Here is a 21,413-nt window from a genome sequence, read left to right on the forward strand (position 1 = left end):
GACCCCACGGGCCATTGCTGACCACTGCAGATCAGGTAAGTCTGAATAAAGTCAGAAGTGCTGATCTGCATACTTGCAGTGATTCAAATGACTGAAGCCAGAGGATCAGCATGAAAACTAGGCAACAGCAGCTTTCATGTTTTCCTCCAACCAGGATTGTTTTTTTCAGTTCATATAATCTGTTATAAATAACAGCATAAAAATGATAACTAAAAGGAAAATATTTTAGTTTTACTGGCATGTGTACAAAATAGTGCAATGGATTTTGCAGGGTGTTAAAATTCTTACGTATAATGAAGCAAAAAGTCTAAGGCCCCTTTCAGACCAGCCGTCCGATCAGGTCCGCCTGTCAGTTTTTCAGCCGGACCGAATCGGACGCTCTATGCAAGTCTACGGGCAGCCGGGTTTAAACGGACAAGCTGTCCTTTTACACTCGGTTAGCCGCAGCTCGGTCCAGTAAAACAGACTGTTCATTGATCCGTTTCGACGGACCGGAGGTAATCTGTGTGAAAGGGGCCTAACAAATTCTGTAATCCTAGGCCGCAGCCTATGTTGCCCTTCTACAAAGATGAGCCTGTAAACAAGCACAGGTCCATAGTGTCTTCTTCCCATACCCCTTAAACTAAATACGATTCAGCCAATGTCTTTCAGGCGTCTACAAGGCTAAATGAGAAGAGTCAGTCTGTGAAATTTGGTACTTACGCTGAACTTTAGGTGAGGGCGGAGGCTTTAAGTCCAAAGCAGTCTTGGACATTGCAATTTGCAGGTTTTTTAGCTCTTCTTCAAATTGTCTAAAATTGAATATATAAAAAAGGTGTTTATTGCAAATCATGAATACAAAACATTCAGTGGCTTTTTAAACCAAAAAACATCAGGGGGCCTGCTAAACTGGAATGTGAAAACTCAGCTAAAAAAAAGGCAGGCAGAGGGCAAAAGTCTGGTCACCAGTATTTGTGCCTAGAACGTCTCATAGTGGTCCTGACACCTAAAGAGACAGGTTCTCTTAAAAGAACTCCACCCATTGATATAAACCTTACCCGCAAACTCCATTTCTCAACCAAGTCCTGTGTAAGCTTTGTGTGGAATGGTGTCATAACAGACACACTGCATTGCACCCTGGGAGAATGATGAGGAGGTCAAGTGCTTTACTATACCCAAAAGTGTCAGCTATTTCTCTTTATTCCTGACAGGTGAATGGAGCCACAGCGCAACAAAGAGAAGGTAGGAATCTAGGAAGACGGAAGCGAACCTACTGCTTTGACCTGTGTTGGCAAAAGCATAGGTCCATGTTAAACAAAATGTGTAACGTTGAAAAAGACCTCATCACAGAAGCTGTCGCCTAAAGAAAGCTGTTCCTACAAAGAATCATAGAAATATCAATTAACTGAAACACCTTTGCAAAGAGGGACAGTCTAAAATGTATTCTAACCCCTCTACAAAGTGTGACCAACAGCTACTGAAATAAAGTTCTACCACTTCTTGAGGCGACCCATTTGACCACCTTAACAAATGGCAGAAAAAAGGCACAAAAAATTAAGTGGCTTAAATGTGTACTTGTAGTGGGTTTTTTTCCTACCCATAAACAATCTTTTCGTGACTTGCAATGCAACTTTGAACTTGCTAGCAAATTTGACTACAGGATGAGTCAATTCCATAGCACAGCCTTCTCCGTCCTTGCAAGTCATAGCCTTCTGTTCATCCGGGAGTGTCTAATCACAGTCTGTACTGGCCAAGCACCTCCACCCCACCCCTCTATCTATCTATCTATCTATCTATCTATCTATCTATCTATCTATCTACTATTATAATATATAATTATGTTGAAAATTATGGTATAAAAATATAGAGCTTTCTCAGGCATGGTCTATGTTTGAACTCTGTGCTTAATAAGGGCTTTGTGTTTGTCTTTTTTTGTAACTAAAAGGATCATTAGACCACATTTTAAGTGCCATGTTTCAAAAACCTTTCATCTATACCAGAGGTAGCCAAACTCCGGCCCTGCAGCTGTGGTGAAACTAGAAATCCCATAATGCATCTCTCTCCGGGAGTTATGTCTGTGGCTGTGAGAATCTTGCAATGCCTCATGGGATTTGTAGTTCCACCACAGCTGGAGGGCCAGAGTTTGGCTACCCCTGATCTATACGTTAGGCTACTTATTGTTGAACACATTGATGTGTTTAAAAATATATGGCAATGAACATACCTCTGACCAGTCTCTATGGGTACACTCCACTGAGAGGTCTGATTGTACAGTCCAAGCTCGTGCAAATTGGATACCAGCTGGCTGAGACGCCGTCTTTGCTGGTTGATGATCTCTTGATGACTAGCCAGCGTGTTAAAAAGAGTCTCTCGCTGTGGAACAGCAATGCCCGTGTAAAATATTCCAACCTAAACATTTCTAGCTCAAAAAAAAAAACAAACATAAAAAAAATTATAAAAACAGGTATGCATCACTGGTAAAGAACTGAATGACAATGATATCAAAGACAAGTTCAGAAAACACACACTACATAACAGTATTAAAGTGACACTAAACTCAGAAGTTACCGTATTTCGCGCTCTATAAGGCGCACCTGACCAGGGAGGGTAGGGTTCTGCGACAGCTGTAGTTAGTGACAGCTGAGACAGGTGACGCTGTGATTACAGCGCCACGGTCTCAGTGATCACACAGAGCAGACGAAGAACGGGCGTTCTTCGTCTGCTCTAGGGGCTCTATGATGAGCTCCTATGCCGTGGTCACAGCTACAAAAAAACTACTCGCCCGGCGCTGAATCTGCAATAGGGATTCGCTCCATAAGATGCAGACATTTTTGACCGCCTTTGGGGGGGGGGCAGTGTGTCTTAGCGAAGTGAGCGAACTATTAATATTAGACATTATTTTTGTATCACTCAGCTGTAAATCCTCAAATCACCTCTGAATTGGTGCTGACACTGTCCTTCCTTCTGGAGGGTGACTTCTTTTGTTCCACATGGTCCCTGTGTGTGTTGTAAAGTAGCCACCGCTCCAAGCTCACTCCTGTGATGGACTACAGTCTCATGTTTATTTTGCTAACTTGTATTGAGATTGTAGTCCATCCTGGGAGCGAGTTTGGAGCGGTGCCTCCTTTACAACACACACAGGGACCATGGGGAGCAAAAGTAGCCACCCTCCAGAAGAACAGTATCAGCACCAATTCAGAGATGAATAAATACACAAATAAGATACATTATTGTTAATAGTTAAAATACTTGAATGTATTTTTTATATTTATCTCCCGAGTTTAGTGTCACTTTACGTCACAGAGCTGCATAGTTTAAAATAATGTAAACATCATGGCTCTGTTATTTAAAACCTAGAACACAACTGTAATGTGTTCATAATGTCAGTACAGTAGCTGTAAGACCTTAAGAGGGCTGTTTGTCCGACTGTCCGCATACAAAAAAAAAAAGCCCTCAGAGTGAATACAGCTACACAAGTGGGTAAAAATAAATACTTCATGAGCAAGCTAGCACAATTATATTTTAAGTAGGGATGCACCGACACTTGTATTTCGGTATCTAGCATGGATATTTTTTTTTCGGTGCTCGCAGATACCAAATACCGGAAGTCCCATTCAGGAAACCGGACAGCGTGTAAAGTCTCGCCACCCGGCTTCCCGATTAGCTACCATATTTGCCGGCGTATAAGACGACCCCCCACTTTTTGAATACCCGGCAAATACGGTAATCAGGAAGCTGGGCGCTGTGTAATGACGCGATGCCCGGCTTCCTGATTGACCGGGAAACCGGCTCCATGCTTCCTTGTCATGAGGCGACGAGAGAGCATGAAGCCGGCTTCCCGACCAATCAGAAAGCTGGGCATTGTGTCATTACACGGCGCCCGACTTCCTGATTGGCCAGCTTCCGACCAATCAAAAAGCCGGGCAGCGCATCATTACACGCTTCATGCCTTCCTGCTCGCTTGTCACAAGTATCGGGCTAGGCATCAGAGCATTTGGGCGAGTGCAAGTACCCAAATACTCTGCATCTGCACCGATACTAGTATCGGTATATCCCTAATTTAAAGAATACTGTACATATTCAAAATAAGTTGAAATTCCTGCACATGATCCATTGTGACTGGCTCTTGTTAAAAACAAAAAAAAAAGGCTATGAATGCCCTTTAAGATGCATCTGCAAAAATACACACCTCTGGTTTTTCTTATTGTACAAATATTGATCCCACCGATAATCAAGGACATTATTAACATCCTGAATAGCATTTTCCACGTACTGATTGAGTCTGTGTATCTCCTATACAAAGAAAGAAGGAGACTGGGTCATGAGAAGAGAAGACTGGTGAGAGACATCACTGTTCAGTTACATTATCTGTACTGCAGAGAAGAAGAACTAGTCACCGGTATTACCTGCATCTGAGCCTCACTCTTGGGGTCTAGAGGTCTTTGCTGCAGAAGACGGCGGTAGACTGGATTCTTTTTTTTTTCATTTAGTTCTTTAGCATCCTGTACGGTTGTAAATGCATCACGCAGGGTGGTTTGTAGGCAGCCATTATCATTATGTAGAGACTAATCAAAATAAAACACATGTGTAAAGATAGTTTTTAACACAAAACAACCAACTACATGCATTAAATGGATTCTATGAACCTTACATTTTCTTTGGTTTTAGTTGTAGCATGTGTGTGTAACTTAGAAATACATATTTATACCATGTAAATTACACGTGTGCTTATTAAATAGGTGGAATGCAGACAATACTGTGATCATTAGCAGTATGATGTATATAATATAGAGCGCAGGGTTCAGAGTAAAGTGATGTGGAGTATATAATGTACTGCACAGTGTACAGAATGGGGCAGCCTGTATATAGAGAACACCCCCCACCAGGCACTCCAATACACTCAGCACATGCTACTAGTAATGCACAGGTGCCGATAGAGAGCATTTGGGCAAGTACTTGTACTCTCCTAAATGCTCTGATACTGGAACTTCCAGTCAGAGGGAGATTCCCTCTGACTGGCAGTGCTGCGAGGGAGCATGGAGGCGGTATCCCGGCCAATCAGGAAGCCAGGCGGCGGGTCATGATCTGTCTTCCAGTTTCCTAATTGGCTAATAAGCTGGCTTCACTTTTTGCTAGTCAGCCTGGCTTCCTGACCAATCAGGAAGCCGGGTGCAACGTCATGACCCGCATCCCGGCTTCCTGAATGGCTAGGAAGCCGGGCTTCACTTATTGCTAGCAGCCTGACCAATCAGGAAGCTGGTTGGCATGTCATGACACACCGCCCGGCTTCCTGATCAGGAAGCCAGGCTGCCTAGCAACAAGTAAAGCCAGCTTCCTAGCCAATCAGGAAGCCAGGAGGCGGGTCATGATGTGCCGTCAGGCTTCCTGATTGGTCAGGAAGCTAGGCTGCCTGGGAAAGTGACTCCTATTTGATCTTTCGATAGAACACTGGCTTCCCAGGCAATAAGGCAGGCCAACGGGATGCCGATATTTGTATTGGCAAGTACCGAAAAAAATATCGTAACTTGTATTTGATGCCGGAAAACGGTATCGGTGCATCCCTACACTCTACTCTTCATCTCAACGCTATTAAGAATCCATTTCTGCAAAGATTGCTAGAAGTGTGTATAACAGCTTACAGATGGTTTACATGTAGTCACATCCCTTTTAGTACCTCATCTCATATGAATGATGTTTGGAAGAGATTAAGAGAACTCAGCTGGCTGAGAGCATAAAAGCCAGGCAAGTGATACCATATATAAAGCTATAAAATGTCATCCGGCTTTATGAATGCTAGTTAGGAAAAGATTATGTTGGACTGTACCGCTTGACAAATTAAATTAATTAAGTTCCTTAAGATTTTCCTTGTGTTTCTGCTACCACACTCTACATTTGCTGCTCAAAGACAGGTTATCGTCTACCTGGTTACTGGGATATGCCCATCCATGGAACACAACACTTATACCATGTACTTACCTCTGTGGCAGCTTTGATTTCCCGCATAAAGGACTCATGATCATTGGACTCAGTCTTTAACCGTCTCATCTCCTCATCAGTCCCCACAGTGAAACGGGCCTTCGCTGTCCGAGCTTTTAAATCATCCAACTCTTTCTGAAAGTGAGTAATCTGGGCAACAAAATATTTATCACAAAGCTGTAGCTAAAAGAGGCATTATGTGATTTGCTTTTTATTTTTAAATTGACATATCTGTTGCTGCATTATCAGCAGTGGAAAACATTGGCACCCTTAAAAGGAGAACTATGAGGTGAGTGATTTTCACTCAACCTCATAGTTCGAGCCGACGTGTGACAATGAAAACTGTGACACGCCGGCTCAATAGATCGGGAAGTGAGAGCACACATACCGTCATTCCGAACCTCCAGCACTGACTGGCGGAACGGAAGGGGCGGGAACAGCTGGCTCTGCCTCTAGGTAGGCAGAGCCAGCTGTCAATCAGGCAGCTGGGTGGATCTCGACAGTAATGTAGGGATCCGTCCCGCCTGCGGCGGTCTCAGTATACCCCATAGTTCTCCTTTAATTTGAAGTGGTACCTCAGGCAAACCGATAAATACAGATATAGTGCCTTCGTACACAGGCTTCTGTTCACATCAGAATTATTTTTCTCCCCATACAAGTCAATGGTAATGCAAAAACAATTTGAAACAGCTTAGGAGGATGCAAAAACAATTTGAAACAGCTTAGGAGGAGGCCAACCAAAAGTCAAATGCACCTGTAAAAGAAGCGCATTTGCGAGGTCAGGTACTGATGTTGGATGAGAAGGCCGGGCTCACAGTCTCCACGCTAATTCATCCCAAAGGTGCTCAAAGGTGCTCTATCGGGTTGAGATCAGGACTCTGTGCAGGCCAGTCAGATTCCTCCACCCCAAACTCGCTCATCCATGTCTTTATGGACCTTGCTTTGTGCACTGGTGCGCAGTCATGTTGGAACAGGAAGGGGCCATCCCCAAACTGTTCCCACAAAGTTGGGACCATGAAATTGTCCAAAATGTCTTGGTATGCTGAGGCCTTAAGAGTTCCCTTCACTGGAAATAAGGGGCCAAGTCCAACCCCTGAAAAACAACCCCACACCATAAGCCCCCCTCCACCAAACTTTACACTTGGCACAATACAGTCAGGCAAGTACCGTTCTCCTGGCAACCGCCAAACCCAGACACGTCCATCGGATTGCCAGACAGAGAAGCGTGATTGGTCACTCCAGAGAACGCGTCTCCACTTGGTGATATAAGGCTTGGATGAAGCTGCTCGGCCATGGAAACCCATTCTATGAAGCTCTCTACGCACTGTTGTTGTGCCAATCTGAAGGCCACATGAAGTTTGGGGGTCTGTAGCTATTGACTCTGCAGACAGTTGGCGAATTCTGCGCACTGTGCGCTTCAGCATGTGCTGACCCGGCTCTGTCATTTTACGTGGCCTACTACTTTGTGGCTGAGTTGCTGTTGTTCCCAGTTGCTTCCACTTTGTTATAATACCACTCTTAACAGTTGACCGTGGAATATTTAATAGCAAGGAAATTCCACGGATGGCAACCTATCACGGTACCACACTTGAATTCACTGAGCTCCTGACAGCGACCCATTCTTTCACAAATGTTTGTAGAAGCGTCCGCATGCCTAGGTGCTTGATTTCATACACCTGTGGCCATGGAGGTGATTGGAACACCTGAATCCAATGATTTGGAGGGGTGTCCCAATACTTTTGGAAATAGTGTAATCTGAACGCACCTATCTACAGAAACCTGGGCATGGGATTACCGACACAAAGATTTGTATTGCAAAAGCAAGTGATACCTTTGGTTTAGATTTGCAGCTATCTGTGTCTGCTTTCTGCCTGCAGCCTGTTCATCAGAAAAATAAATCAGCATCACCACTTTTGTAAACTCAGCAGATAGATGCCCCATGGTAGCTGTAAAGCTGAACCAGGAACTAAAGCAAAGTGTCTGACTAAGCAATGTAGCAGATGTGTATGAATTAAAGAAATTGACAGCGTGCAACAGATAAAACATTAATTTCTATGGATTTCATCTTTGTATTTAGCTGTGTACCTGAAATTTTTCTTTAACGCTCATTTTTGTGGAAAGCTGTATGAGAGCGGAGGGTATATTCAGGGTTCATGCCTAGACCGTACATATAACTATCCAACAAGGCTGAGCCCAGAGGGAAATTTCTCATAAGGCTCTAACAGGTAGGCAAATGTTATATTATCTAATTAGTTAAGAATATACAATTCCAATTATTCTGGTCTGTGTCAGAGTTGAATCTGATTTTTTTAAAGCAATTTTTATTCAATCCTTAGTTGAACACTTGGGAATCAACAACAAAATATTGGGAGCCATAATAAAATGTGTTTGCAAGGAGGGATTTCGCACACTTTACTTTTGAACACCTAACTCATTGGTTCTACAGAAACATACATGTTTTTAAAAAAAATGCTTCCTTTTATGCCAGATATTCTTAAAATGGGCGGAGCACCAGGAAGTTAAGCACAATAGCTCCCTGCCCATGATTTACCCAGAAAATAATTATTTTAAAGTGAAGTAAACCACATACTTGCACATTAGGGCACACTTCCCCAGCACTGTCGGCTCAATCTTCAGTCCTCAGCACTGTCCCTTGCTGCCATCTCCACCGCTGATGCTTTCGGTTTGTCGGAAGAGGACTTTGGCCTCTGGGTGACTACTGCTAATGCAACTCTTGAGTTAGGGTCCCCACACACAAGAGTTAGGGTCCCCACACACCTTACGATTATCGTACGATAATCGCGGGAAATCCCGCGATCGTACGATGATCGTAAGGTGTGTGGAAGCCGTGCGACCTCTACTACTGTAAGGTCACACGACTTTAAACTTACGGACATGTTTGAAAACCCGCCGAGCATCGTACGATGTTCGGCGGGTTTGTGGCATGTCCGTACGATAACAGCCGTACGGGCCGGTGTGCGCAAGCGCACACTGCCCGTTCGGTATTGCGGTCATCGGAAGCCCACCCCTCAGGGGGTGTGGCTTGCGGTCATCGCAAGTACGATCTGCCTATGCAACATAGGCAGATCGTACGTTTATGGTTGTAAGGTGTGTGCCCAGCCTTACACCCTGCATGTCAGCCAGCTGATTCATGACGCATTAGAGATACCATGAATGGGCTGAGTGTGTACACTGTACAGCATATGGACCGTAAAGTATACACAGAAAATAACCGGGTGAGAGAGAGGAAGATTTTTTGGCAAAATAGACTTTGCACGTCTCTTGCCAAAAATCCCTACTTCCCAGCAATTTCCCCCCTTCAAATGTAAAGCAATCCTTTATTATCAAATGCATTAAACCGTTTTCTGGATTAGCTATTCCTTTGCTGAATGTACAGATGAAGGCAGTGCAGACTATATAGCCCATTTTAGTTAAAATAAATTGCTACACTTGTTAAACTGTATTTATAAACATCCTACATAGACCACAAGTAGACCAGTGTGGCTTCAATTCAATAGAAGGGCAGTGAGAATTTGCCATTATTTCTGTCTGTTGCTGTGAGTTACTGTGACATGCACATTATACTTTGCCTTGTGGGTCAGTCTACATACACCTCTGCAACAGTGAATGAATCCACATTTTAAAACCACATACCTCTTCTTGTATTGCATTTCGAATGGGGTCCGTAGCTTGGGGCTGCAGCAAAATATAAAATATGTATTAATTTATAAAGCACCAGCATACTCTGCAGCTCTTTAAAGTCAAAAAAATCTTATAACAAAAAACACGTTTCAAGGTCAATTTCAGGTGGAAGCCAATAAACATATTATTGTCTTTTTGGTAGGGATGCACCGATACTAGCATCGGTGCCAATACCGAATATTTGGTCAAGTACTCGTACTCGCCCCAATGCTCCGATACGTACACCCAATCCCGGAACCTTTGGTCAGAGGGAGATTTCCTCTGACCGGCAGTGCCGCGGCAGAACACAGGGCTGGCTTTCCGTCCAAACAGGAAGCCAAGGCGAGAGTCATTATCTGCAGCACGGCTTCCTGATTGGCCAGGAAGCCGGCTCCATGCTGTATGGCTAGCACAATGCTGATTGGCTGGGAAGCTGACTTACCAGCCAATCAACATGGAGCCGACCAACAGCATGGAGCCGGCTTCTTGGGCAATCAAGAAGCAGGATGGCGGGTAATGACACGCTGCCCAGCTTCTCGATTGCTCGGGAAGCTGGCTCCATGCTACCAGAAGTACCGGCACTCGGTATCAGCGAGTACCGAAATATAAATGTCGGTACTCGATACCGAAAAACTGGCATTCGTACAACCCTACGTTTTGGCTATGGAAGAAAAACCCTACAACCACAGGACAAACGCAAACTGTTTACAGATTATGTCTGTGGTGTAAAGTAACATGCCCTTTGAGTTCGATTTTCCGATTGTGATCTGTAGTAATACGGTCAAGAGAATATTACAAAACTGCTTCCCGGCAGCTAAAACAAACTGGGGGGATCACTGCTAAATAAAACTGCAACATGTATAACACCAAGTTTGGGGCTTGGAACCTGCAAGCATAGTATTAGTCTGAGACAATGTTTAAGTCCTGACAGCAGACTGAACCTTTATAGAAGGAATCAAAAATGTATATTTGTGTACATGCAGTTGTTGGCCAAAACAGCATAAACCCTATGAATTTAGTGGAAGGCTTTTTGATTGCTTTTAGCTCCTCAGCAAAATCGAAATTTGTTTTACTTCCCTTTCACAGGGTACAGAACATTACCTGAGGATGCGTTTGCTTCACCTCAGATGAACTGATCTTCAACGCCTTCTGGCGCATTACTGGGGTTGCTGGTGAAGGGCCTAAAAAAAGTTAAATGAATGAATACATACACATGTATGCTGAAAAACACAAAATCTACAGACCAAAAAATAAACTATGCATACATGAAAAACCATTTACATTCCACCTCATCTATCAATAAAGCGAGTAGTAAGACACAGAGCAGGAAAGGAAAAAAATAATGACTTTACTTGCTCTGCTAATGACCGTCTGTTCTGACAATTCTGCCTCACACAGATTCAGACACCATAATACTCACGGCCCTGACCAGTGTGGGGAAAAAATATGAGGTACCACAACCGCCTGCTGCAGACAGTGGATTAATCAAAGAATGGTTCTGTAATAGTAAAAAACAGGATATCTCTGTTCTTCCCAATAAGTGACATGAAATTGAGGGCAAATAAGAAAAGAAAGCAGAGCTGAAACCACTCCACCATCAAATCAAAGTCTGGCCTCTTAAAAGAGACGTGGGAAATGTAAATAAAATTAGTCAAACTCCACATAAAATGGCATTTAGCCAAAAAAATGTCTAAAAGCACACAGCCCAAGTCAAAAAAAACAAAAAAAAAGGAGGGAAAGCACCCAACCGTATAAAAATTAGGTAAATAAATTTTTACTCATGACTCCATGGCCTTGTTCCCGACATAATAACAGGAATCCCCAGGTAACACTGGCCTGACCTTAAGTGATGACAACAGGAAGGCAGGACCACCGCAGGATGAATCGACAGTACAGAGACTAGAAGCGACCTGTTTCTTAACAACTGGAGAAATGTCCAGGACTTAATCAAATCAGGCATGAATCTACCAATGTTGTCGGCTAGGTGAAAAAACTTTTAGGATTTAATATTATCCCGCATGATTCAATAGCTTTTTCATAGCAGAATTTCAACACGGAAACAAACTAAAATAATAAACCAGAAGAGGAGACATCCATTCTCCTGAGGACACGAAGCAAAACTGGCAGGTGGGAGGTGGTTATGTCCATAAAGTAGGCGGCTTTTTTTGCCTATCGTCCAATTCTCCTTGAGGCAGCAGCATAACCCTAAGTCTCAGAATTCTCAATGGAGGGAAGAGAAAACGATTTTACAGATGAGACAAAAATCCAGTTTTCTTGATTAAACATCACGGGACACAGGGAGTTAATGCTTAGACCAGTGGGAGGTTAAAAAGCAGTCCAACAGAGGGGCAGACAATACAGCCAAACAGTGGCTAACAGGCCCAATGAAAATCCCTAACAGGGAATCAAAACTAAAATCACCAAACTGTCACAGATGCAAGCCCAAGTCACAGAGCTACCTGAAGGAGAGTCCATCCAAAAGTGGCACCAGCAGAGACCTGAGCATCGACCTAGTAGATCTTAGCAAAAGTGTCTATGTGGCCTTACAGATTTGGGTGACAGAAGCTTGGTGCTGAAAAGCCCCAGAAGCACTCACAGTCCTAGCGTAGTGTACCGTGACCAGTAATGCCTTCCCTTTCAGCTAGTTGGCCTGCAAGATGGTCTGATGAATACGGGAAGCTGGCTATCTTAAGCGGGGACCCTTGGGAATAACAGGGCGTCAGACTTGCAAAAAGGTAAACCCTGACTGCCTGAATGAGATCCAGACATCGTAGGGGGAATTTCTTTAGGGCATTTCGGTGCAGGATATAGATACAGCAACACAATGTCCTAATAAGGGGGAAGGCAGAGGCCACGTTAGGGAGGAAAAAGGCCGTAGGCCTCAGAACCACGTTAACATGGTGGATAACATACAAGGGTTCCTTTTAGTGATCCCAATCCCCATAAGGCCCAGGCTGTAAGAGCAAGTAAATGGTACATTTTTTATCAGGCATTTTAACCAGTTGACATCCGCGGTGTTAAACCCCCTTCCCATCCAGGCCATTTTTCAGTATTCAGAACCTTTGACAGGGTTGAGGTAGCTGCCTCTTACCGCAGACCGCATCCACAAGTAAAAGCAATTGTGTTCTTTAAATATATCAGATGACAGGTCCTCTACCATGAGGGGACTCAAAAGAGAACTGGATAGAGTTTCTTCCTATTGTTTTCCTCAGCGAGGGCCACACATTTTAAAAGGGAATTGGAGGGGGTCTCTGTGTGTGCAGGAGAATGGGTCCACTTGCTGCCCCCTGTGGCTAGAAACATAAAAAGGGATTTTCTCATAATAGCTGCCATAACATCTGTTGACTGCTCTCTGGATGACACATCAAAGGAGGGTGGCCAAGAGAGGACCGAGGAGAACCCTAAAGCTAGCAGCTGAGGAGAAGGAGAAACACAGGATATAAATCAGATGTCATCCCCAGCGAGGGTAGAAACCGAGCTGTCTTCTAAATGTCTGCCAAGCGTACCCCCTCACTAGTGACCCCACACCAATGCTTCGTCATGGTGTAGCCCACAGTAACTCACAGCAGCAGTTGAGAGGGTGCCGGACCCAGAAACATGAAGCAGTCAAAGCGGTAAGTGACCCAGGGACATGGCAACAATGATTTTTAAAGCGCACCTCCACATATGCTGCAAACTCAGTGGGACTCCTGGGGGGAGGGGGTTTGATGATGTCGGCTAGGCAACTGGGGAGTGGAGCAGCGGCTTACCTGAGGGGTCTTGCTGTCCTACTATGGTTACGCAGCAGTTGGATGTAATCTAGGTCATTGGTTGGGCAAATCCTTCAAGGAGTGTCTTCATAGTCAGGGCTCCCAAAAGGACCATGGCCCTGGATTTGTAAAGAAACCTTGCAGCGGACCACTCGAGCTGCATTATGTGCCAAGGAGGGCGCCTAATACAGGGTCTAGTGCGAGGCACATTACAGGCCAACCCACGTGTTCCTCCCAGCAAAGTCCCGGTAGGGTCTGCCATGGCTCTGCGGAGGAGATTACTGCTCTGGATAGCTGCAGGAGGCTCCACAATGCTTTGGAGCAGCTTAGGGAACTTGCTTGCAGAAACAAAAAATCAGTAAAAACATTGAAAAGGAAAGTATGTCTATCAGATCAGAGAGAGGACAACGGTCACCTTAGAATACTAGCAGAAAACTGAAGCAAGCTTGGAGTGGGAGGGGTTATGTAGGGCTGTCCTGTAGCTTTGAAGAAGTTACCAGTGTCACCTGACGGTAACTGCATAACCTAGTGGTCTAAGAATGAACTCCCTGTATCCTGTAATGCACGACCAAGAAAAAGAAAAGTCGAGCTGCAAAAAAGATGTCCATCCTCCTAAGACGTTAACAAAATATTAAGGCATGCTGGTAGTAGGAGGGGTATTCTGGGCTGGTCTACATTATTCTTTTGTTTGCCACAGGCAAGTTCCTGCAGTAGCTACCACCAGGAGAAGCTGACATGGAGCAATGGCATAGAGCCATCACAGGAGTGGGTATATGTAGACAAGAAGTGGCTGCAAAGAGGCTGCAGGAAATCTAGCAGTGCTAGAAAGCAACAAAGGATGGAAAAATAATCTAATTTTCTAAGAGAAAACAACAGGACGATTGTTTATGAAGGAATGTTGGTTTACTGATTTAAAGGGGTTCTAAAGCCTCCATTATTTTTTTTGCCTATATCTACTGCTGACAAGCAGTAGATATAGGCAAAACGTTTTTGTTTTTTTAAAACCCGCTTTAACAGCGGTTTAAAAACTTACCTCGTTATCGCTGCACGCTCCCACGGCGAGAATCCAGAACTGCTCGTGCTGCCGCACAGGATTTTGGGGCGAACGCATGCGCAGTGCGGATCCTTGTCCGGGAGACGTGCAGAGACGCAAGGTAAGTCTATGGACGCGTGCACCCGCATGCAGACACCGTGGGATCGGAAGTGCCTGCAAGGACAGAGGAGTCCGCACTGGATCGGAGAGCCGCCACACCGCTGGAGGGACAGATGAAAACATCAGGAAAGAAGATCGGATTAAGAGACAGCATTTAAGGTAAGTGCTAACATTAATATGGGGGGGGTGGGGGGGGAGATTTTTTTTTACTTTAATGTCACTTTAAGATAAGTTTAGGGTTCAGTTTCCCTGTAGATACAGAAAATAGTAATTACATATTAAAATTTGCAGAAACATATCATATTTAATTTTTTTCTTGCAGAGGTTTAATTCAGCATGTGGTTAAATATGACCAGGGAAGTCAGGGCCATACACCCCACTACACTATGTTTGGTCTTGTGAGTTAGACAACAGTAAATTACCATCAGGAAAGGACCGGTTTGGAGCCATCGTGGACTGCAACTGAGGAGATGGAGGCACAACACTGCTCTGCGGAACAGCTGCCCCTGTGGACTTCGCAGGTGCGGTTGTTGAAGGATACGACTGGGTATGAAATGGTTTCATGGATGCTGCCTCAGCTGCATTAAATCTAGAATAGAAAAAAGAAATGACATTTATTGATGGTTTTCAGCACTAGCATGTTCAAACATATATTTAAAAAATGGCTTTAATGGCGACATATTAAGAGCTTGGACACTCAAGAATGAATGCTATTGCAGTTTTGAACTTCATTAGACTGCCAGGCAACAATGTCCCCTCATGTTCCCTGGATGCCCATGCTCATACTGGCATCTATGTAACACTACTTGCTGGCTCCTTTATTCTGCCATACATCATCCTTTCCTGTTCTAAACCACTATGTACTGGAGTATGAATGGATTATGAACATTCAGTATTATAAGTCTGTGAAGGTTCACATTCATGCAGGTCATGGTATATCTGTAAAACAATAAGTCAAGGCAACTGGACTTGCTGTATTATATATTAACTACCTCCCGGCCGGCCTTGCAGCGAGCGGGAAATGACAATTTTAAAACAGGCAGCTATAGAGCCGGCGGATCGTTTGTATGAGCTGCCGGCCCGTGTCCTCCCCCCCCCCCTCCCATTTGTCATGCCGAGCCCGGGACCAGCATAGTGCCTCTCTGACCTCTGACAGGGGATCAGAGGGAGATTGGTACACGATCTCCCAGTGGTCCCCTCTCGGCTGTAAGAATGCGGAAGTGATGTATATTACATCACTTCCACATTCTTGCGTCACTCTCCAGCTTCAAACTTAATCCTCCTGTCCCATCGCACTCCTGACTGGACAAAGCCCAAATACAACTGGGTGGGTGCGGTGGGGACAACGGATGCCTCCGTGCAATGTAGATAAATAAAAGTAGTCACTCGCACTCCATGATATTAAAGTCAATGCTGTTTATTGACTGTGATAACACACATCTCCTTAGCAACGTTTCGAGACCGTGCGGCCCCTTCCTCTGCCTGAGGAAGGGGCCGCACGGTCTCGAAACGATGCTAAGGAGATGTGTGTTATCACAGTCAATAAACAACATTGACTTTAATATCATGGAGTGCGAGTGACTATTTTTATTTTTTTACTCTCCAGCTTCAGATGCTGGAGAGAAGCAGATCTCTGCTTCATCAGCTTCTTCAGGGGTCCTAGGTGACATTAGGGGTCTCCATAAAGAGGACCGGTCACATATTTTCCTATCACATAGGGGGGGTTTCTTAGCCCCCTATGTGATAGCAATAAAATTAAGGTGGAAAAAAATTAGTTTCCCCCCAAAAAAATTTTAAGTTACACATAAAAAAGAATTACAAAAATAAAAAAATTTTTTAAAGTCCAAACTTGCGCATACCTGCGAAAACGACGATTGCGCCCATTACGCCGCACATGTTACATATCGCCGCGAACGTCGCAGTGAGAGCAACAATTCTCGGGCCATCAGTCACTGAGAACACTAAATTGATGAGCGGTAAAAGCGTCGCCTATGGTCAATTTTGGGTATGGTAGTTTTTTGCGATTTCGTGCAATTTTTAAGCTTGACATGTTTGGTGTCTATTTCCCCGCCGTGACCCCGTCTTTTTTATTTTAATGGGTAATAATAAATGTTTCATAACAATGTAAAAAAAAACTTTTTTTCACAATTTTCAGTAATTTTCCAGAAATATAGTAAAAAATAAAACCCCCAGTGGTGATTAAATACCACCAAATGAAAGCTCTATCTGTCCCCAAAAAATGGTATAAAATTAATTTCAGTACCGCATTGTATGATGGAATAAATGTCAAAGTACCGCAGCGCTGAATACTGAAAAATGGTCTGGCCAGGAAGGGGGTCTAAACGCCTGGTCATCAAATGGTTAAACGTGGTCTTCAAGAAAAATACAGCAAGTCCAGTTGCCTTGACTTATTTTTTTTACAGATATTCAGTATTATAAGCACTGACATTCATGCTAATCAGCCATCACTTGTTCACAGATTGTCCAGACAAATGTTTGCATTTGGGAATTAAAATTAAAAGCTGGTTTGTTTTGTATAGAGCAGGGAAGTCAGGATGTGTGCCACCTTTGATAAATTTGACCTCATTTAAAATAAAATCAGTAAATAAGTACAGTAAAATCCAGCTATTGGAGACATTGCAGTAAACAAAGATCTTCAGTGTCGTGGGAAATGGTTCAAACCCTCGTTGGGTTTTTAGCACTTCGCATTAGGAATATACCATCTTGCTTTCTGGTCTGGGACAGGAAAATAGGATGATCTCCTGTATCTGAGACATGAAACAAGCATAAAAACCTCAAAAACTTTCTATCCCTTCCCCACTCTATACAAGATTTTAAAAATGTCAGAAGTTCCACATTGACAATCACTTGTGAGCACATTACACGTTTTTCTATGTGTGAAACCTTCTAAATGTTTGTACGTACTTCTCATTAAGGTTCACTTTGACATTAGAAGAGAATGGAAAACTGGAGCTGGTTGCTTGAACTGGGGCGTTTGTGGAGTTGTCTGGTATGGAAGTGGAGGTTCCAAAAACTGGAGGTGCCTGACTGGCAAAGGAAAATCCCTGGGAACTTGCGGGCACAGAAAAGCCAGTGTTGGTTGTTCCTATCGAAGCAGATGGTGAATTTGTGGTAAAGCTGAAAGATGTTGCAGATTCTTGGGGTTTTCCAACAGGACCCGCCGTGACACCAAAAAGCGAAGCAGCACTGACTTGTGGCTTTCTGGGAACACTCTGAGCAGCAGCGCCGAATCCCTGTGGTGTAGCCTGAGGCTTGCTTGGAACACTCTGAGCAGCAGCAACGAATCCCTGTGGAGTAGCCTGAGGCCTGCTGGGAAAACCTGCAGTAGGAGCACTAAACGCCTGTGAAGTAGCCTGTGGCTTACTGGCAAAACTTGCTGTGGCAGAACCAAAAACCTGGGAAGGTTTGCTGGCAGTGACAGGCAAACTAAAAGCTGGGGGTGTTGGCAGAACATTCGAAGCGAGGTTGGATATAGGAGTGCTAAAGGCTGGATTGACGGCTGGAAGTGAACTAGGTGGAGCTACAAGGCATGGGGAAGGATGAGAAGCAACACTTGATGCTGCAAAGAGATAAAAATTAAAAAAACTTAAAACACAAACTTTTTTTATCCAAAAGTACACAATCCTGCAGTTAAAGTTTCCCAACGGCTACCACCAATTTCCTCAGACCAAAGGATAAAATTAACAAATATCAAAGCTCACTGCAATGTGCATCAAATAAAAGTTCCCTAAAATAATAAAGAATACGGCATGGTTAACAGATGGAGTATCTTAACGCTTGAATGACTTCAATTCTTACGGCTGTTGGTCTGTATGCTGACTTACATCTGAAAATCGAATAATGAAGAGAAAACCAGCACACCAATACGTAGATTCTAAAGCAGAATTTACTGAAGTCCCATATCAGCAAAACTTTTGCGGCTATGGGACTTTAGAGTCTACTGTTTGGTGTGCTAGTTTTCTCTTCATTATTGAAAATTCTAGATAGCTCACCCACAGGGTTGTTTCACATCAGTGCTTCAGAAACTCAAAACTATTTACCTTTTCTTTTGCAGATAATCATCTTTTTTTCCAGTCTTTTCTGATCTACTTCTGGTTAAGTAAAAGTCTTAAAAGGAGAATTATGGGGTTAATGCTTTTCCCCATAGTTCTCCTTAGGGCAACGGGAGGACGCAAACTAGCGTCCTCCCGTCACCCTAGGCTCAGTATACCGCGAGCTGTAGCTCGCGGTATACTGAGACGCCACAGTATACCGCTAGCTGCTGCTCGCGGTATAATGAGACGCCGCAGCTGAAGCGAATCCCGACAATTATGCCGGGATCTGCCCAGCTGCGTGACTAACAGCTGGCTCTGCCTATCTAGAGGCAGAGCCAGCTGTACCCGCCCCCTCCCCCGTCCGTTCCGCCAGTCAGCGCTGGCGGATCGGAGCGGGGAATCTAGCCCCTCCCCTGTCACGGCAGAGAGCCGTGACAGGATCGATAGGTGAGCGAACGCCGGTATGTGTTCGCTCACCTCCCGATCTACTAAGCCGACCTGTTACAGGTCGGCTAGAACTATGAGGCGAGTGAAAAGCACTCACCTCATAGTTCTCCTTTAAATAAAGCCAACTAAATATAAAGCCAGCGGATCGTCATACCAGTCTGGCAACTGTTATGTTCAGGAGAATAGCAATGGTAGCGCCCATACATCTCTCAACATAGGTTTTCTTTAAGAAGCCTTTTATTGAATAAAGTAAACCCGTCAACATTTGAAAACTTCAAAAGCAAAAATGCCTGCCCAAGCCAGGCACCTTGTGGGACCTGGTGTTACCTTTACTAACATGAAAGACTCTCCATGTGTCCCTCATACACTGTTACTAAGGGGCCTTGACCTCTTCAACCTAGCCATGCCAACCTAATATCCCACTATTTAACAAGTCACCAAGGTAGAAAGAGAGCAGAACCTTACCACTTTTAGGCTGTCGTTCCCCCTCCATGCTGAGCTCCTCCAGGTGTGTGGTTAAAGACTTTACATTTGGAATTAAGTTGATTGCATGAAAAGGGCAGAGGACACCATCGGTGGAAAGTATCACAAGTATGGGGGAAGGAGGTAAGATTTTCTCCTCATCTGTAGAGAGCAGGTAAAAAAAAACTTTCAGGGTGACATTCATGACAACTTACAAACCATAGGGCCTAGATAATGTTAAATTCAGCAATCCGTTAGCCCATTTGAAAAGCCAGCATCACAACTATAGCAAAGGTTTAGGCTAACTTTTTTTTATTTTTTATCCAAACCATAGCCAAAACTATTGACTTAACATATCATTAATACATTTATAATTTAATGTTTGGTTTTAGGCTTTTTTTTTGTCAGGTTGTTAGTCCAGGCACCTCAAGAGTCCTTAAACCCCAGTGTTGCAATATGAAAACACAGACTTCCACTGGGAAGTCACTAGCTGGCCCCTTCTTTTTAATGTCTATTAGTCAGCCAATGCCTTGGGTGACATTCACGACCAACAGAGAGTGGAGGGGAGCTACCAATAACCAGTTTTCCAGTTAATATCTGCACATTAGTGAACATGGTTTAGGGTCTCTAGAAGAGAACTAAAAGATATGCACAGGCAGTTCTGGGTACTTGAAATAATACTGTTCGGAACAGCAATACAAGTTAATTAGGCTGGGACATAGTAAATGGCATAGTAAAAGGGCATTTGTGGCCCTTCTGACTGCATACACAGTGCCAAAGAATGTAAATACAAAACCCAGCACTGAACAAAGTAGGGCAAATAATCTTGTGGGAAGAAAGCGTACCCATTGATATTTAGCATTTTAGAACAAATCATATAGGCCAAGGCTATAGTTTGCCTTTAACTCTCCAGGCTCCTACAGACACTGCTGTTGTGTTCTCCTGTGACCCAACAAACAAATTAGGAGGACAGACAGATACTATACAAGAACACATACTAATTGCTATTTCCAGCTGGCTGCTGTAATCAAGCACAACTCCCATAGGCAATGTGTCCTCGCTGCTGTCGGTCACAGGTAGCTCGGCTCGGCCAGAATCTTCCAAAATCCACAGTTCCCAGGTGTTCTAAGAGAGATCATGCATGAGACAAGAGAAGCAGCATCGTATCAACAACCAGCAGAGTGTTTCACAAACGTAGATCATATACAGGTTTTAAAAATGGCTTAGTCAGTTCCAGTGGCAATTCTCTGACCCCATTGGACATATTTTAATTTTCTTTATTTCTTAATTATGGTCAGCATGGTTTAATAAGAGACTTAAGGTGCCCATACACTTTTACGACCATCGCAAGACTTTTGTCTTGCGATGGTCGTATGCTTCTTGAAAGCTCGTACGATCTGCCCACCTTGGACGGGCAGATCGTACTTGCGATCATCGAAAGCCCGCCCCGCTGAGGGGCGGGCTTCCGATGACGGCAATGCAGAACGGGCAGTGTGCGCGTGCGCACACGGGCCCGTTCCATAGGCAATACTACATATTTATATTACATTCTTCTTTAGAACCGACAGGTAGATCTCTAGCTTTACAATTTGCATTGTATAATTGCAGAGCCAATGCTGAAAAAAGCCTGTATATAGTAGGGCGGGTACTAAAATTTTCCGATTAATAAAAAACATTTTAAATCGCACATACAGATCCAACTACATTGGCCTATATACATACAGCACAGCAATGAAGTAATAAAATGAACTAGGATCACACTCATCCAGCGCGTTATTAATCTCACGTGCCCCACTCAATATGGCCGCCGCTTGAGTGGTGCAACTCAGAATAATAACGTGCTGGATTAGTGTGATCCTACTTCATTTTATTACTTCATTATTAGTAATAATAATAATAATAACTTTGTAA

General features: G+C 43.9%; 1 protein-coding gene across 1 annotated transcript in view; it reads right to left on the minus strand.

Moving 5' to 3' along the window:
• Window positions 1-21,413, minus strand: part of NUP214 (nucleoporin 214) — a 78,548-nt gene that overhangs the window by 40,462 nt on the left and 16,673 nt on the right. Inside the window, 14 exon segments of the mRNA XM_018562743.1 lie at window positions 703-791; window positions 2,204-2,398; window positions 4,169-4,272; window positions 4,386-4,544; window positions 5,956-6,105; window positions 9,610-9,651; window positions 10,738-10,817; window positions 13,611-13,723; window positions 13,892-13,974; window positions 14,419-14,510; window positions 14,961-15,127; window positions 17,464-18,118; window positions 19,506-19,664; window positions 20,501-20,627. Of these exon segments, the coding sequence (XP_018418245.1) occupies window positions 703-791; window positions 2,204-2,398; window positions 4,169-4,272; window positions 4,386-4,544; window positions 5,956-6,105; window positions 9,610-9,651; window positions 10,738-10,817; window positions 13,611-13,723; window positions 13,892-13,974; window positions 14,419-14,510; window positions 14,961-15,127; window positions 17,464-18,118; window positions 19,506-19,664; window positions 20,501-20,627 (2,215 nt within the window).

Source organism: Nanorana parkeri, unplaced genomic scaffold, assembly GCF_000935625.1.
Source record: "Nanorana parkeri isolate BGI_ZX_2015 unplaced genomic scaffold, ASM93562v1 scaffold597, whole genome shotgun sequence".
In the NCBI taxonomy this organism is placed as follows: domain Eukaryota; kingdom Metazoa; phylum Chordata; class Amphibia; order Anura; family Dicroglossidae; genus Nanorana; species Nanorana parkeri.